The sequence below is a fragment of the Notolepis coatsorum genome (assembly GCF_963971535.1).
Source record: "Notolepis coatsorum genome assembly, chromosome: 13".
In the NCBI taxonomy this organism is placed as follows: domain Eukaryota; kingdom Metazoa; phylum Chordata; class Actinopteri; order Aulopiformes; family Paralepididae; genus Notolepis; species Notolepis coatsorum.
This window is the reverse complement of record NC_140177.1, coordinates 8,889,128-8,906,383: the sequence shown is the minus strand read 5'-3', so window position 1 is coordinate 8,906,383 and position 17,256 is coordinate 8,889,128. Positions and strand designations below refer to the sequence as shown.

Here is a 17,256-nt window from a genome sequence, read left to right as displayed (position 1 = left end):
GTATCTTGGGGCAGAGTGTCCTCTTTTTTGGAATCAGCACTTTGATGGAGTTCGCATCTTTAGCTCGCTGGCTAACGTTAGCTCACGGACGACTCAGCCCTGCTGGTCTCTGACAAGAACAAATTGCAGGTTGAAAAAACCCTCAGCACGGAACTAGGCAAAATCTGCATATGGCTCGCTGATAACAAACTATCATTACACATGGGCAAAACAGAGTCCATTCTCTTCGGTTCAAATAACAAACTCAGCAAGACCGACGGATTCTCAGTTACAGTGGGTGACAATATTGTCACAAGGAAAGAAGATATTACCTACCTGGGTTCCATCCTAGAGGCAAATCTTTCCTGTGACAAAATGGCATCCAATGTAATAAAAAAAAGTCAACCAACGAACTAGATTCTTGTACCGGATCTCCTCTCTGGTAAACAAGAATACCCTGAAGACTCTGGCAGGAGCACTCATTCAAGGGTACTATGACTATGCATGCACCTCATGGTACCAAAGCACCTCAAAGGCGCTTAAAACAAAATTACAAACATCACAAAACAAACTGGTCAGACTACTACTTGACCTGAACCCCAGAACCCACCTCACCCCTGCCCACTTTGCCAACCTAGGATGGCTTAGAGTAGACGACAGAGTACAGCAACTTGCAATGGGCCTGGTCTACAAGATACACTATACGACCGGGGTGCCCATGTACATGTCAAAATACTTCCCAAAGGTCAGTGAATACCACAACCACTACACCAGAGGAAGCTCAACAAATCATGTTAAACCCAGATTCGGCTCAAACAAGGGACTAAACACGTTTCGCAATTATGCCACAACAATGTGGAACGCCCTACCCAAAGCTGTAAAGGAATGTGAATCCCTGCCCACATTCAAAACCGCTCTTAAAGAGCACCTACGGGAGGCTGCAATTCGAAACTGGCCACCGTAAAATGCCCAAAACCCCCACCACCTCCTAATAGACAGTCTCCTCCCCACCGCATGTATATATTCCCTCCCCGCCGTATGTATATTTCCCTCCCACCCACCCCCTCCTAATGTACAGTCCCCTCCCCATCATATGTATATACTCTGTCAGGATCTAGGGGTAACAGTACTGTATATTTGAATACCGCTTATGTCACAAATGTATCAATACTAAATACCTATATGTCCCTATGCCATAAATGTCATGTATGTTGTGTATGTCATAAATGTCTATATGAATTGAAAATGGGGGACCCTGATGGAAACAAGACAAACGTCTTTCTCAGGTCTGCATCCCCTTAACAATTGTATGTATTGAGCCGTACTGTATTGTACCCATTCTGCAATCTGTTAAATAAAGTTTTCATTCATTCATTCATTCAACAACAACTCGCTCACAACATCTACTGAACACAGATGGTCGGCGTCGGTGCTCACCTGGTGTGAGCTGTGTTGCTCCTGCTGCAGGGTTCAGTAGATGTGTGTGATGTGCAGTTAGAGCAGCAGGTCGCAGTCTGTCTGTCTGTCTGTCTGTGTTGCTGCTGCTCAGAGACGTGGCGTCGAGTGGTGGAAACCTCGCGAGATCTCGTTCCTTTCCTCCGTGAAGCCGCGACACATATCGTAATATCGCGAGAGGTGTGTAACAAGTTTGAAAGATCTTTCTGAAAACCAAAAGCCGGATACATGACGTCATGATGATGAATGAATGATGATTGAAAACTTTATTAACAGATTGTAAACTGGGTACAATACAGTACGGCTCAATACACACAATTATTAAGGGGATGCAGACCAGAGAAAGACTTTCGTCTTGTTTACATCAGGGTCCCCCATTTTCAATTCATAGTGACATATATGACAAGACATAGAAATATACAGTACTGCTACATCTATACATTTATGACATACAGATATACAGTACTGTTTACCAGAGATCCTGTAATAATAGGTGCTATCATAGCTGCTACCACTAAGTGGCAGTATAACATCATGCAAGCTGTTACTATGGTTACTGGTAGGGCTATATAATTAGGGCACCTGCAGACAATAAACAGCTGGCTGAAGCATAAAGATCTAACCGGCTGTCTGGTTGATAGTAGACTACAATATTTACAGTTGTTACTGTACAAATATACCTTTACATATACGTATATTGAAGAGAAATAAACAACAGATTCAAAATATTAGACAGCATATTTAGACAGAAAATAAGAGACTCTGCAATGCCATGGAAACAATCAAATAAATAATTGTACTTACTGATGTTGCGGTGTCAAAAGTCTGATATATGTTATCAGAAGCAAGTTTGGATCCAGATGGTTTTAGGCCTAACAAAATTAATAGTTGGTTTCAGGTTGGTTGTCAGTTTGGACATGGGTAGGTAGGGAATTTATTTTATTTTATTCTTTCCCACGGCGACTATGGACAGGGAATTTCTTTATATAATTAAAATGTTCACAACAACATGGATGCATGTACTCTGCCAGCATGTTTAATATCCATAATACTAAATGTTTGACTAAGATTTCTATGAACATTTATTATAAAAAAATTAAAAAAAAAAAAAAAACGTTTTTTTGTTTTTTTTTAAATTTTTTATAATTTTTTTTAAAAACTCATAAAATATATTGGGTCGCACCTAAATCGGCAGGGTCGGTCGGCAACCTGAAACCAACTATTATTTTTGTTAGGCCTTAGTATAAAGTCTTGTTCCAGTAGAGAATGTGTTCTGCCACAGAGAGGGGTTCAAGTCAACCAGCAGACTATCCAGTGTTTCTGGTTGAATGAGTAGTTCAGTCTGGAAAACAGCCTGTTCTTATACAACTGAGCCAATAGTTGAGCAGTTAGCTGCTTTGAACTGATTGGCCAATCAGAATAGACCATAGATCCACCAAACACAAGGTGATAGGTCCTCTTATAATCATCTTGGAAGACAACTATGGTACACTTTGTACAATCAGTATTACACCTGCATATATTTTTGTTTTATTTGTACTTATTGTACTTTCATTATTCCAATATTCTCTCCCTTACAAGATACTGGATGATCAGAATGTTGCCCAAATCCTTAAATATTGACATATTTCAGGTTCCAAATCAAACATAATCCTCAGTGGGACGTTTAAGTGTCTTTAGGAAACGTATTGATTTGATGTATGCCATGTTTTTTTTTTTTTATAAACATTGAGTCTGACATTACTTACATTACTGACCATCCAGTTGGCTGGTGACTGAAATTGTCATTCTTGGATTATGGCATCAGATTACAAAAAAAATTAATTTGTCAGACCAAGATATTGTCTACCAGGGAGTAATCTGGTTGCAGATTTAATTTCAAGATTTATGAAAGCTGCTGCTATTGCAAACTATGTGGACACTCTGCTCCAAAGACTCTGTAGTGAAGCATGTGGCAATACAGGAGAAGGATGTTTAGGGTTTCCACCCATCTCATAAAATACAGAATGGTCCGTCTTTGACAATTAAATCTGGAGTTCCGTTTAGAATCAATACAGGACGTGATATGTTCCCTATTGTCATCCCACCCGGGGATGAGGGTCAGAGCCAATCAGAGGCAGAGTAGGGGCGCGGCACCGAGCATTGGAAGGAAAGGATGGCAGACTGTCATGTAAATTGAGGCATAACGTTAAGCTATTGCCCATCAGAGGTATTTGGGTAGCTTTTCAGTGAGAACAATGCTACCACCATTTCAGTCTGGTTTGGTTTCAGTGCCATTAAACCATCTGTAGGGTGCTCCAGTCTGCTCCCATTGACTTTTCAATTGCAAATAAATTAAGAGTGTATCCCACTGCTATACAAAAGCTTATTACGTTATGCCCAAGCCATTGGCTCTGGTATGTCATCAGTATTGTTGTGTTTTTAGAATGAAATACATGTGATTGAACATGTCCCCATCAATCATCTCAACAAAACCAAAACAAATAAAAATGCTTTAAAAAAACACCAATAATCTAATGGAATCTTTAACTTGTTCAACATGGTACTTACATCTTTTCATCCTAAATCTAGTAACACTGAGTTGAGACTTTTCAATGGAAGAACCAAGAACATATCAATTAATTTTACATAATGAATAAATGTGAGGCTTAACAAGTCCTCCACCTGTCCTAGGAAGGCAGAGTGCATCTCATTCTGTAGTGACAAACCCTCTTCACCCTGAGACCTGAAGACATACAAACTTCTTAGGAATTTGGTGAAAATGGCCAATAGAGAATGTTAAATACTTAATCTAAAAATAACACTGACAGGACAGTATTGATGTAATACTTTTTTATTTGCATACAGTCATCAAATAGACAGAGGTAAAGCATGGTCCAACAAAAATAAATGGAATAATAAGACTGGCCTCTGATGACATGGTCTGAAAAATACTGTACATTTGAACCATTTCCAGAGTGACTGAAGCCCTTCCCACATTGGTCACAGTGGTAGGGCCTCTCTCATGATAAGCATCATATTTTGAGTAACATAATGAAACCATTGTAAAATACATATTTTACATCTACAAGGCTTACAACTTGTGGGTATAAACTATTTCCATATTCAAATATGTGATCTTACGGTTATTTGGCATAAAGGTCCACTATGGAGATTTGTTTTCATTTATAATAACACAAGAGAGAAGAAAAACAGCTGGGTAGCGCAGCGGACTAAGCGTTCATCTACCACCGCAGAGACTCTGGGATCGAATCCAGCTGTCAGCGGTACCTCTGGCTTGGTCAGTCGTCCCTACTAACACAATTGGCAGTGTTAGCGGGTAGGAAGCCGGTGGGGTATGTGTCCTGGCCGTTGTAAACAGCGACTCCTACTGGTCGGTCGGGGTGCCTGTTCAGCAGGGAAGGGATCTGGGGGAGATAGTGTGATCCTCCCACGCGTTACACTCCCCCGGTGAGAGTCCTCGCTGTCAGGTGAAAAGAAGCGGCTGGCTGACTCCACATGTGGTAGTCTTCACCCTCCCCAGACAGTAGAGGGCAAAGGCGTGCAACGACCAGGAAGGGAATTGGCATAACGACTCAATTGGGATGGGAGAAAAAAATTTAAAGAAAAGAAAAATGGGAAAATGGGGAGAAAAAATAAAGAAAAACAGTAAATGTATTTTGCAGGCTCTGCAAACAAAAAACTCTGAGAAACTGCATATTGTACCTTTAAAATAACATTTCAAATGGAAGAAATGTTACTTTAAAAAAATTGAATCGAACTATTGACAAATCCAAAAAAAAAATCAATGTTGGATATGTACATGCATTAACCTCTTGAAATGTACATTACAAAATTATATGAAAGCTGGAATAATAATTTTCAGACAAGTAGAGGGCAGCAAGGAGCCATTGTAAACAAAGTATTGCCTCTCTTTCTCCCAAAGCAAAAGCCTCGTTTTGTCTCACTAAAGTGATCATTGTATCATGTATAAACATAACTAGAGAACAAAACAGAAAATACCAATTTCATGAATGGATTACTAGATTTCAAATAAAGTATATACAATGTTCTTTCATGCATTTCCTGGTTGTTAAACATGAAAATGGCCAAGAGAACATTAAATATTCAATCTACAAACATAACACTGTTCTAACAGCATAATAGTCATGTAATTATGAGATTATTTACAGATAAAACCAAATTAAATGCATAGGTTTATACAATAGACAGAGGAATGTTTGATTTATGTCCAGTATGAATGCGCTGTTGAATATGTAAATGTTGACAGCTGTATGAATACGCTGGTGATTTTTTTTGTTTAAGTTTCCAGAGTGAACAAAGCTCTTCCCACACTGGTCAACGGGATAGTGCTTCTCTCAAGAATGAATGTTCTGGTGTCTCTTTAAGCTGCCAGATGTACTGAAGCTCTTCCCACACTGGTCACATGGATAGATCTCTCCTGTATGAATGTTCTGGTGCGTCTTTAAGTTACTAACGCTTCTGAAGCTCTTCCCACACTGGTCACAGTGGTAGGGCTTCTCTCCTGTATGAATACGCTGGTGTTTCTTTAAGGTTGCAGACTGACTGAAGTCTTCCCCACATTGGTCACAGTGGTAGGGCTTCTCTCCTGTATGAATGTTCTGGTGTGTCTTTAAGTTACTAAAGTCTCTGAAGCTCTTCCCACACTGGTCACAGTGGTAGGGCTTCTCTCCTGTATGAATACGCTGGTGTATCTTTAAGTGTTCAGAGCGACTGAAGCTACTTCCACATTGGTCACAGTGGTACGGCTTCTCTCCTGTATGAATACGCTGGTGTATCTTTAAGTGTTCAGAGCGACTGAAGCTACTTCCACATTTGTCACAGTGGTACGGCTTCTCTCCTGTATGAATACGCTGGTGTGTCTTTAAGTCTCCAGACTGACTGAAGTCTTCCCCACATTGGTCACAGTGGTAGGGCTTCTCTCCTGTATGAATACGCTGGTGTCTCTTTAAGTGTCCAGACTGATTGAAGTCTTCCCCACATTGGTCACAGTGGTAGGGCTTCTCTCCTGTATGAATACGCTGGTGTTTCTTTAAGTCTCCAGAGCGACTGAAGCTCTTCTCGCATTGGTCACAGCAGTGAGGCCTTGACTCAGCCATTATTGTATTTGTTGTTGGGGAACAATTGTATCTGGAACAGAGAGAAACATTGCAATGAAGATTTCAGATCTGTAATTCCGTATTGTTTATATATTTAGTTTTGGTCTGATGTGTGGGTTGGAGTTTAGTAACTTATTATAGTGTGAGTTTCTTGGCAGAGCCTGAGGTGTGTCCAGCAATTATGTTCAGATTGTTTTTAGTAATCATTACACTAGAGGTTCCATTAGTGGGCAGCTTGAATTGCAGGTCCTAGAACCAGCACTTTGGGGAGATCTTTTATCTTTAGAGCACTTTATGGGCAGTGCAGTATCAAGCAGGGCTCTGTTACCTAGAGGTCACTGTTTGGTGGCATTACAGATTCTACCTTTGAAAGTGAATCTGCTCCATGGATGGATATTGAAAACTGCAAGGACAGTTATCTGCAATTTGTCATTGTGGTTGTTACTGTACAAATATACCTTTACATATACATCATACATCTACGTTGTCATGGCGCCTGGAGAGAGTGGCAGCCTGTTAGAGCAGCTCCTCCCCTCTCCCCATCGTTACCTTTTTTTTTAACTCATTTATCTTTGATTATACTTTATTTTTTCGATACTTACACTTTGTAACAGTACTTGGTTTGTTTAGGCTAAACACTTCCATGAAGTTAGACAGCTAAGAGTTAGTTTAAGTTAGGTCTAGCCAGAAAATGGAACAACAAGACTACGCCAACGATATTGTTGTTGTTGCCAACGACAACAGAGCCAGCAACACTGTTGTGTATTCGAGAGAGGAGCTACTCTGTTTCAAGGATAGAGCCACCGAGGAATTTACCTAAAGAAATGAGGATTCGCAGACGGGGCAATAGAGCTGGTGTGACCGTAAAGGAGAGGAAGACAAGGGAGAAGAGAAGATTCAAGCCTTACCTGCCCTCCGTTGTTATGGGTAACGTGCGGGCGCTGGTCAACTAAATAGATGAGCTCTCAGCCCTGGTTAATAACCAGCAGGAACACAGAGAAGCTAGTTTATTGTGCTTCACGGAGTGCTGGCTGAACGACAACATCCCGGACAGCAGCGTGGAACAACAGGGTTCACCGTGGTGCGAGCTGACAGGAATAAACAGAGCGGTGTAACCCCGGTCATATCACGGTTAAAGAACGTATATGTTCTCCGGACATTGAGCTGTTGGCCCTGAGCATGAGACCCTATTACCTACCAAGGGAATCTTCACACGTTATCGCAGTCACCGCTTACATCCCACCCAGTGCAGCGGCGGCGCAGGCGTGTGACGTCATCCACTCCACTGTCGCGGGGTTACAGACAAAACACCCCGAGGCATTAATCATTATAAACTGAGACTTCAACCATGTCAGGATATCCAGATCCCTGACCAATTTCACGCAGTATGTCACTTGCAAAACAAGAGACAACAAGACCCTGGACTTACTGTATGCAAATATCAAGGAAGCATACAGCCACACTGCCCTCCCCCCGCTTGGCAGCTCAGATCACAACCTGGTCAGACTTGATCCAATATATAAGCCTGTGATCAAACGACAGCCAGCAACAACTAGGCTTGTCCCACAGTGGTCGGAGGATGTTGAGGAAGAGCTAAGGGAGGGCTTCAGCTCCACAGACTGACCTGTTCCAACGGACCCACGGTGAGGACATCAATGGACTCACCGAATGTAGAACTGATTATATCAGGTTCTGTGAGGAGAGCATCGTACCCACTAAGAAGGTACGCTGCTTTCCTAATAACAAACCCTGGATCAATAGGGACATCAAATACCTCCTGAACAGGAAGAAGAGAGCCTTCATGGCTGGGGACACTGAGGGGGCCAAGATTGTACAGAAGGAGCTCAAAAAAGAACTCGGAGCCGCCAAGCACATCTATAAGGACAAGCTGGAGGGCCAACTACAGGCAAACAACACTAGAGAGGTGTGGGGAGGGGTCAGGAAAATAACAGGCTTCCGACAACAGAGCACGGCCGTGGAGGGGCCCCTTGAACGTGCAAATGAGCTGAACCGGTTTTTCAACCAATTTGACCTGACAAACCCCACCCCCCAACAGCGATGACAGGCGCACCACCCCACCCCCGCCCACAGCCACCAGCGATGACAGGCGCACCCCCCCCACCCCCGCTGATTATCACTAATGACCAGGTCCGAAGTTTCTTCGGACAACACTGAGGCCCTCTACAGGAAGGGACAGAGTAGGCTGTTCTTCCTGAGGAGACTCGTTCGACGTGTGCAGCCGACTGCTGCCATCGTTCTACCAGTCGGTTGTAGCCGACGTCCTCTTTTTTGCTGTGGTGTGCTGGGGGGGCAACATCAACTCAAGGGACTCCAGCAAGCTCAACAAGCTGGTGAAGAAGGCTAGCTCAGTAGTGGGTGGTGAGCTGGATAACCTAGAGGTGGTGGCTGACAGGAGGATGAGGAAAAAGCTAGAAGCCATCTTGGAGAACCCCTCTCAGCCCCTCTACGAGGAGCGGCCCAGAATGAAGAGCACGTTCAGCCTAAGACTCCCCCCCCCCCCCCCCCTGCCCAGCGTCTTTGGCAGAATAAGCATGGCGGGGAAAGACGCTGAACAGCGTCTTCGGCGATTAAAGTGTTAATTTATGTGTTGTAAATAAATAGTTAATATTTATTTATTTATTTATATTTATAGTTAATATTTATTTACCTAATTTATGTGCAATTGTTTCATTTCAGCTCAGTGTAGAGAACCGATACTAACAACCGCCTTACTGCGCGCGTCTATGACGACACTACGTATCCGTGACACGGGCACCACGCGACAACACTAGTAGTCTTTGGGGGCCTACCACCCCCCCCTGAAAAAAATCCTAGGGGAAACACTGGATTTTACACCAATACAAGCAGAAGTCTTAGAGAAACATCTTGTGGGACAAGCGGATAAATGGATAAACCTTGGTGGTAGTCTATAGTAAAATTGCTTTACCAGCAGTAGGGCTTTTTTTTGGAATTCGAAGCCGAGATTCGATTTTAATTCGAAGCTTCGAGATAATTTTTTTTTTATATAAATATGAATTAAAAGGGGAAAAAAATTATGTTGTGGGACTTGTACAGCACTTTGTTCAACTTTGTCAGTGCTGTAAAGTTTAAACCCTTTTAAATCTTAGACAAACAAAACACTTTGCTTTCATGAAATATTGTATGTCATTTGAGGCTTTATAAAAGCAGCACAATGAACACAAATCCGTCAGTGCAGGGCTCTACGCTAACCTTTTTCACTAGGGGCACAGGTGCTCCTAAATGAAAAAAGTTAGGAGCACACAAAGAAATTTAGGAGCACCCAAAAATATTTAGGAGCACAGTGAAAATATTTCAAGTAAAAGAGTTATTTTCTTTTTTCAAAAATAAATGTATATTTGTACTGTGCGTGCATGCGTGTAAATTAGCTCTTGCTACAACCCTGCATGTTTACATTTTGTATTTTGTACTTTATGTTCATTAACATGTGCTGTCCCTATCAAATAAACTATCAAATCAAACTACTGCTACAAAAGTAACAGTCACTTAACTTTAGCTTTTTCCCCTTTTATGCATACAATGCCTATGTTTTTGGCTGTGTTGCTCTTCTAGAGAAATAATCCATTCAGGGTTGCCTATTGAAATACTGTACACCTCCAGTACAGAAACATTGTTTATGAGTTTGCGTGTCAGGTAGACCATTGATTGACAGTCGAGTCTGCCAATTACGTCACACCGCTTGTGTAGTGATATGCAGTAGGTACCATATAATGCCGGTGTGCAACCCGGACAATATATAAGAGTGCACCAGTATGTATGAGCGTCGCTATGTCAACCAAGTAAACTTGAGTCCAGTCTGCAACTCGTTGTCTTCAATGTCTCGATAACACTTCATGGTGACAGCGGTAACAGTAGTGGATTGCTACAAGCAGGACGGGAGATTGTCTGAGGATAATTATGCATCGGCACGTAGGAAACCAGTCACTCCGTCAGCGCTAACTCGGCGCTAATGAAGCAATCTGACAGCTGACAACTGACAGCAGCAGTCCACACGCTGGAAGCGCAACCCGAATGAGAAGACGTCATGGCATCACATTTGCCAACAATGAATTGGGCCGACCTGGATCAGGGTGAGGCTATTTCATTGTTTAAACAAAAAATGTCTCTTTACCTGGAAGATGAGGAAATAGAGGACGATGCTAAACAGGCACGAAAAATATGTCGTGGCATTGGAGATGAAGGACTGAAACGGCTGAATGCTAGTGGACTCAGTGAGGCTGACAAAAAAAAGCCAGCCAAACTATGGGAATTCTATGAAGGTCAGTTAAAATTGAATGTTAACTTTAGAATCCATAGGCTCCAATTAATGCAATATAGACAAAAAACAGACGAAAGCATTGATGATTTTGTGACCAGAGCCAGAACATTAGCTCAAAAATGCCAGTTTATTGATGAAGAGCTCAATGAACGTTTAATGGAGCTGATCATTGCCAGCACACCCCACGATGCTCTGAGGAATGACCTGTACAGCAAACCCAAAGGCCATCCTCTACAAGAGGTACTACAAGAGGGGCGGAAATATGAAGCCCTATCAGCAGGCAATGAACAGTTACACCAACTGGGTATGTCACATGGTGAGAAAATACATGCAGTGGACAGAGGGCGAATATGCCAAAACTGTGGCAGGAGCCATAAACCCCGTCAATGTCCTGCATTCAACGATGAATGCTCTGCCTGTGGTACCAGAGGCCACTGGGCGAAGTGCTGCAGGAAAAGCAGGCGGCAGGGACAACAACGCTTCGGTCAAAGCCAAAGAAGCAAGTCTCCACCACCACCACAAAGACAGGACAGACAACAGGCCTCCAGGAGTTATGTGGGAGGGTTGTGAACAGACCAGATCTTTACAAAGACTATGTGACCTGAGCACACATTATTGCACGGAAGGTGCCCACTACAGAGGGCCAGAACAACACCAGGAGCACAAGGCTGGGTCATCATGGGGACTCTGGTGCTTTGTTATCATTATGGTCTTGGGGGGTGAATGTAAACCTGAATAAGGGGGAGGATTTGCACTTGGTGATGTGATTTCAGTGGACTATTGACATAAGAGTGTTCCGCTAATTATATGGGGCGATGCTGCTAAACAGGGGGGATGTAGTGATATGCATTATACAACGGCATGCAAATTTCTCGATTCTGATTGGCCATTTACACGTCTTTATTGGCAACAATCCACGGTCCTGGGCTCAGGACCCGCCCACAACCGAATCACATATCACTCCCCGGCTCACTCCGGGAGAAAACAAGATCGCGGACAACAAATGGATATGTTGATAGCACCATAACGACTAAATATGAAGCGATTCTGTCAAGGGGAATGTGTTAGTCCTTTAAACAATGTTGGATGATGTAATTGATGGGTCTTGAGTCAATCTAGAACAAAAGAAAAATCGCGGATTGATTGATTGATTAATTGATTGATTTAAATTTCTACTTCCTTCCCACTGACTGCAGCGTTCACTCTCACACTGTCCGACGCTGGCGTACCCACAAACACACACACACACACACACACACACACACACACACACACACACACTGACACACACACACACACACACACACACACTCCTGTCTGCAACAGCGGGGGAGTCAGACTGAGAGAGAAGCAGCGCTGTTTTAAGTGAGCATGGTCTATTGAATTGATTGATTGGTTGATTGCTAATTTTATTACTGTACCCCTGGTTTCCAACTGGTTAAGTTTAGGCTAAAAGAAATAAATAAAAAAATAGGGCGAAGAAAACGTTTTTTTCCTATAGGGCAAAGAAAACGTTTTAATTTGTTTTACCTACTTTATATAGAAGCATCTAAGAATGAAGTTCTATGGAAAGTAGGTCTGCATTCCCTTAACAATTGTGTGTATTGAGCCGTACTGTATTGTACCCATTCTGCATCTGGTAATACAATTTTCAATCAATCATTCCAATAATACACAGTTGGATGTGTTAGTTGGTTGGATGCACTTCAAGCTGCTTCCACATGAGGCAACTTCTCTCAATCATTCCAATAATACACAGTTGGATGTGTTAGTTTGGTTGGATGCACTTCAAGCTGCTTCCACATGGAGGCAACTTGTCTTTTTTGTAGTTGTGGGAACTACTTTTTCTGGCGGATGGTTTTTTCAATAAATCTTCGATTAATGTGTGTTTATTGTATAGAAATAAGGTTGGATGAATCTGGCAGTTGTATAAAAGCTTTACACCACTTGTAGTCGTGATTTGTGACCAATAAACCATGCCTAGGGGGGTCTAACGACCACCCCTAGGCATGGTTTATTGGTCACAAACCACTCCTGCGCGTGATGTAATGCTTAAGTAGGTACCATATAATGCCGGTGTGCAACCCGGACAATATATAAGAGTGCACCAGTATGTATGAGCGTCGCTATGTCAACCAAGTAAACTTGAGTCCAGTCTGCAACTCGTTGTCTTCATTGTCTCGATAACACTTCAGCTTGCACTCAGGCCGTCCGGCGCTGCAGCTGGACCCTATTGCCCACCTCTGCTGTTCATAACGCTAGCCAAGTTAGCTGTACACACAGATACACAGTGGGCCAGTGACTTTGGTGTAGGGGTGTAACAATGCATCGATCCTAAGGGGGAAATTCAACTGCATCGATTTGAAAATGTTAGAATCGATTATCGCAATTTGAATGTGTACACAGTGTTATGTTGTTATCATGTCCGTTACAGTCAACACAACGGCATACGCTACTGCATCAACGTTATGATTAACAAAGCAAGGCATTCGTTTTGTTGCATTAACGTTATATTACTATTGTTATCGCTAAATCTAGGTGTTCTAAAATATATTGCTATTGGTAAGACTAGAAGTTACATGTCTCGGGAAACTCTCGCATATCGCAATGGTGGCGTTTCAGGAAGTAAACAAGCCAAATGAGAGCTTCCGATTGGTCATTTGCTTTCTTTCTCTTGAAACCAGTCAAGTCACTCTACTGTGATTGGACCGTTGGCTTGAGTGCAATGTGGGACTTGTAGTTTTATAACTTTTCTCGCGGCGGAGAAAAAAAAGACGAGAGGCTGTAATCTGTACTTGCACACCGTGCGCGTAATTGAGTTTTACGGTTCGCACACATATTTTTAGGGGCATATGAGAGCAATTTGGTGGCACTGTAGAGCCCTGCCATCGTTCTACCAGTCGGTTGTAGCCAGCGTCCTCTTCTTTGCTGTGGTGTGCTGGGGGGGCAACATCAACTCGAGGGACTCCAGCAAGCTGAACAAGCTGGTGAATAAGGCTAGCTCAGTAGTGGGTGGTGAGCTGGATTAGGGCTGGGCGATATAGCCAAAAACGTTATCGCGATAAAATTATAAAATTATTTTCATATAACTCTATATCGATAATTATCGTCGATATAATGTCTGTCAAGTTTAATTAACTTATTATGCCCGGCGCCGATGGACTTGTTTTTCTGCTGCGAATGTCTCGAGTTGATGTCGTCCGTGCACGTTAGCAGTTAGCCAGAGCGAGACAATCCCATGACAATGTACTAGTAAATATTAGGGGTGGGACGATACATCGATCCAGATCGATATATCGATCTATTATCAATAATCAAATAGGATCGATGCAACGTAATAAGATCGATTCATATTGCGATACTCTTATTTTGAAAATCCCGCAAGTCATATCCGCCGGTGCCCAGTATTGTGAAACTCCGTTTCAGAACAGCGCTACAGAGAGTCTATTTTGTGACCCGATATAAGTCTGTGCAGTTTTTTCCCCCGCAACGGGTCAAATGCATCTAACATGCTTTGCATCGTCGCCATTCCTTTATGCCCACGTCGCGTTAAACATCTAAATGAACTGCTAACTAACTAAGCTAAGCAGCTAACCGTGAGAGAACAGGAGAGAGCAGAGGGGAAGGAGGAGGGGCGGGGGCAGTCTACCTTTCTGTGGGGGACTAGGGGAGGGGCATTCTGTGTGTGTTACTGAGGATGGACAGATAATGTTGATATTTAAACATGAATACATAAAAATAGGGAAACAATGTCCAGGCACGCACTCCAGGTTTTTCCAAATGCAGGGCTGTACGCTAAGCTTTTTCACTAGGGGCACACTTGCCCCTAAATGAGAAATTTAGGGGCAAAGAATATTTTTTAGGGGCACATTTTTAAATAACTATTTTACCATTATAGTAGGGCTGGGCGATATGGCCTCTAAATGATATTGCGATATTTTTTGGCCATATCACGATACACAATATATATCGCAATATTTTGACATTTCCTAAAGCACTTAAAATGCTTGATTTAACCCTTTGATGCATACAGTCACGCCAATATGATGATTATAATAAGTCCCTGCAACATATGTTTGCATTATTAAACCATGAAGATGCTTTAAAAAATAATTTAATGAAAATGTACTAAGAGTAGTCTACTGACACACTAATAAAAAAAATTATTTACATCTAAGACTATTTATATAAAAACTCTTGGGTGCCCTTTTTTTGCACAGTACTGTGTTTTCTATCCACTTTAGCCAAACACACACACACACACATATATATATATATATATATATATACTACTGTGAGAAAATAATAATTACACACAAAGGGATAATGGCTTATAGCAGACTTAATGATTTTAGAATATTTCAGATAATGAAATTAAATGTTTATCATCAACTATCCAGTTAGTATTTATACTGTCTGTAACGTTTGGCTACTTTAAATCATTGAATGTAGAGAGAGAGCGAGAGAGAGAGAGGGGGCGAGAACGCACAAGAGAGCCAGGCCCCCCCCCCCCGGGTTTTGTTCTAGGTTCGCGTTTTGATCGTCTAAGCTGCCGTAGGTGATGACGTCACACTCGAATGTAAACAGGAAGAGTCTAACACGGAGATGGAAAGTGGATGATATACAGAAACGAATAACTAATAAATATGAAGTTATGTTTAAACTTCTGTTGTCAAGCGTTGTCACTTGTCAATATAACCCACCCCCTTTCCTCACTTTTCCACCGTCCCTGCTTCACTCGGGACCACCAGCTAATGTTAGCCTATAGCTCCGCCGTCCCTGCTTCACTCGGGACCACCAGCTAACGTTAGCCCATTGCTCGTGTCAATTAAATTGCATGTTATTAAATGTCCGCGCTGGTCTGTCTAATGAAATTACAACCGCAACATTATGTCACCTGTACAGCCCTGGTTGTAGGCTAATGTTAGTGTAGTGAAATGCGAATGAAGGGGTGAAATCACTATTCGCAAGCTTGCGAGTAGATATAATTTTTCATTCGCACCGGCCAAATTAGGGGGCAATTTGCGACGATCTCGTCGCAGTGTACAGGCCTGAAATGTATTGGCAGCCTGTAATCATGACGTTTCGGTACACCGAAACGTCATGATTACAGGCTGCCAATCCATTTGGAAAAACCTGGAGTGCGTGCCTGGACATTGTTTCCCTATTTTTATGTATGATATTAGAGGTTACAGCACCCAGTGTCAAGTCTAGTGAGGTGAGTGCGTTCTACTACTTTTTTCATGATCATCATGCAACATAAAACAATTGTAGGAAGTTTGGGAGAGGAAGGGGTTTTAGCTTTACTTAAAAGTTTAAAGCTCAATATATAAAAAGTGAACAGGAGGTCTATTTGTATTAAAAACAATAGATTGTTTTTCATTTAAATGTCTGGAAGAGCTCAAAAATAAAATCATCAATTGATATTTCCGTAGCCTTTTTTTAGTTGATCTAAATGGGCACATAATATCGCCTTATATCAATCGCAGGCACCTGAATCGAATCGTATCGTATCGTGGCAGAATTTGTGATATCGGCAAATATCGTATCGTTGTCCAAAGAATCGATATCGTATCGTGATGAAACTGGTGATTCCCAATCCCACCCCTAGTAAATATCCCTAAAATACTCTGTTCCGCCCCAATAAATTGCAACGACGTCCACCGTATACCACACACTACAAGTTTCTTTAATAGTTGTCATACAGAAGTACAGAATACTTTCATACAAAATGCTTCTTACTGTTACGCTCCAGAGACTGTGCTAGACAAGATAGTATCAAATAACATAGTATAGCATGTAATTTAGAAGAAGAATATGAGGTCACAGTGTTCGGTATAGACATATGTACAATGTTCTGAGTTACCATATAATATACAATACTATGCAGTGTACTAATGTACAGTACTATATAGTGCAAAGCAGAAATGGGATGAGGTACAATTTAGGTACAATTTACAGTAAGGTGTACGAGTTGTAGTGCAATCCTTCATCAATAAATATAAAGTGTGGGGAGTGGGTGCTACAGTGTGTTTGTTTAAAGTGGGTGTGTGCTATAAAGTGTGTGGAGTGGGTGCTACAGTGTGTCTGTTTAAAGTGAGTGTGTGCGTGTGGATGTGTGTGCTATGTGCGTTTGGTGGTTGTTGTTGTGTAGTGTTCATTGTTCGTTTAGCAGTCTGATGGCCTGGGGATAACCGTGGCATCAGAATTCACGCCACATACTCTGCACGTAAATATATAAAATCTCGCCGTGCAAGCTAATTATCCTAGCCACACATGTATCCAAATGTCCTAAATATCCCTAAAATACTCTGTTCCGTCAGAATACATTGCAACGACGTCCACCGTATACCACACACTACTATAACCGTGGCATCAGAATTCACGTCACACGCATACACGGCA

The 17,256-nt window shown here is 42.1% G+C and overlaps 1 protein-coding gene across 1 annotated transcript in view; it reads right to left on the bottom strand.

Annotated features, from left to right (window-relative positions):
• LOC311238889 (uncharacterized protein) overlaps positions 1-6,186 on the bottom strand; it is a gene marked incomplete at both ends in the record, with an annotated part of 75,730 nt that extends 69,544 nt beyond the window's left edge. The window contains 2 exons of the mRNA XM_084327088.1: positions 5,973-6,000; positions 6,179-6,186. Of these exons, the coding sequence (XP_084183214.1) occupies positions 5,973-6,000; positions 6,179-6,186 (36 nt within the window). The remainder of the gene's footprint in view (positions 1-5,972; positions 6,001-6,178) is intronic.
• Between the last annotated feature and the right edge of the window lie 11,070 nt (positions 6,187-17,256).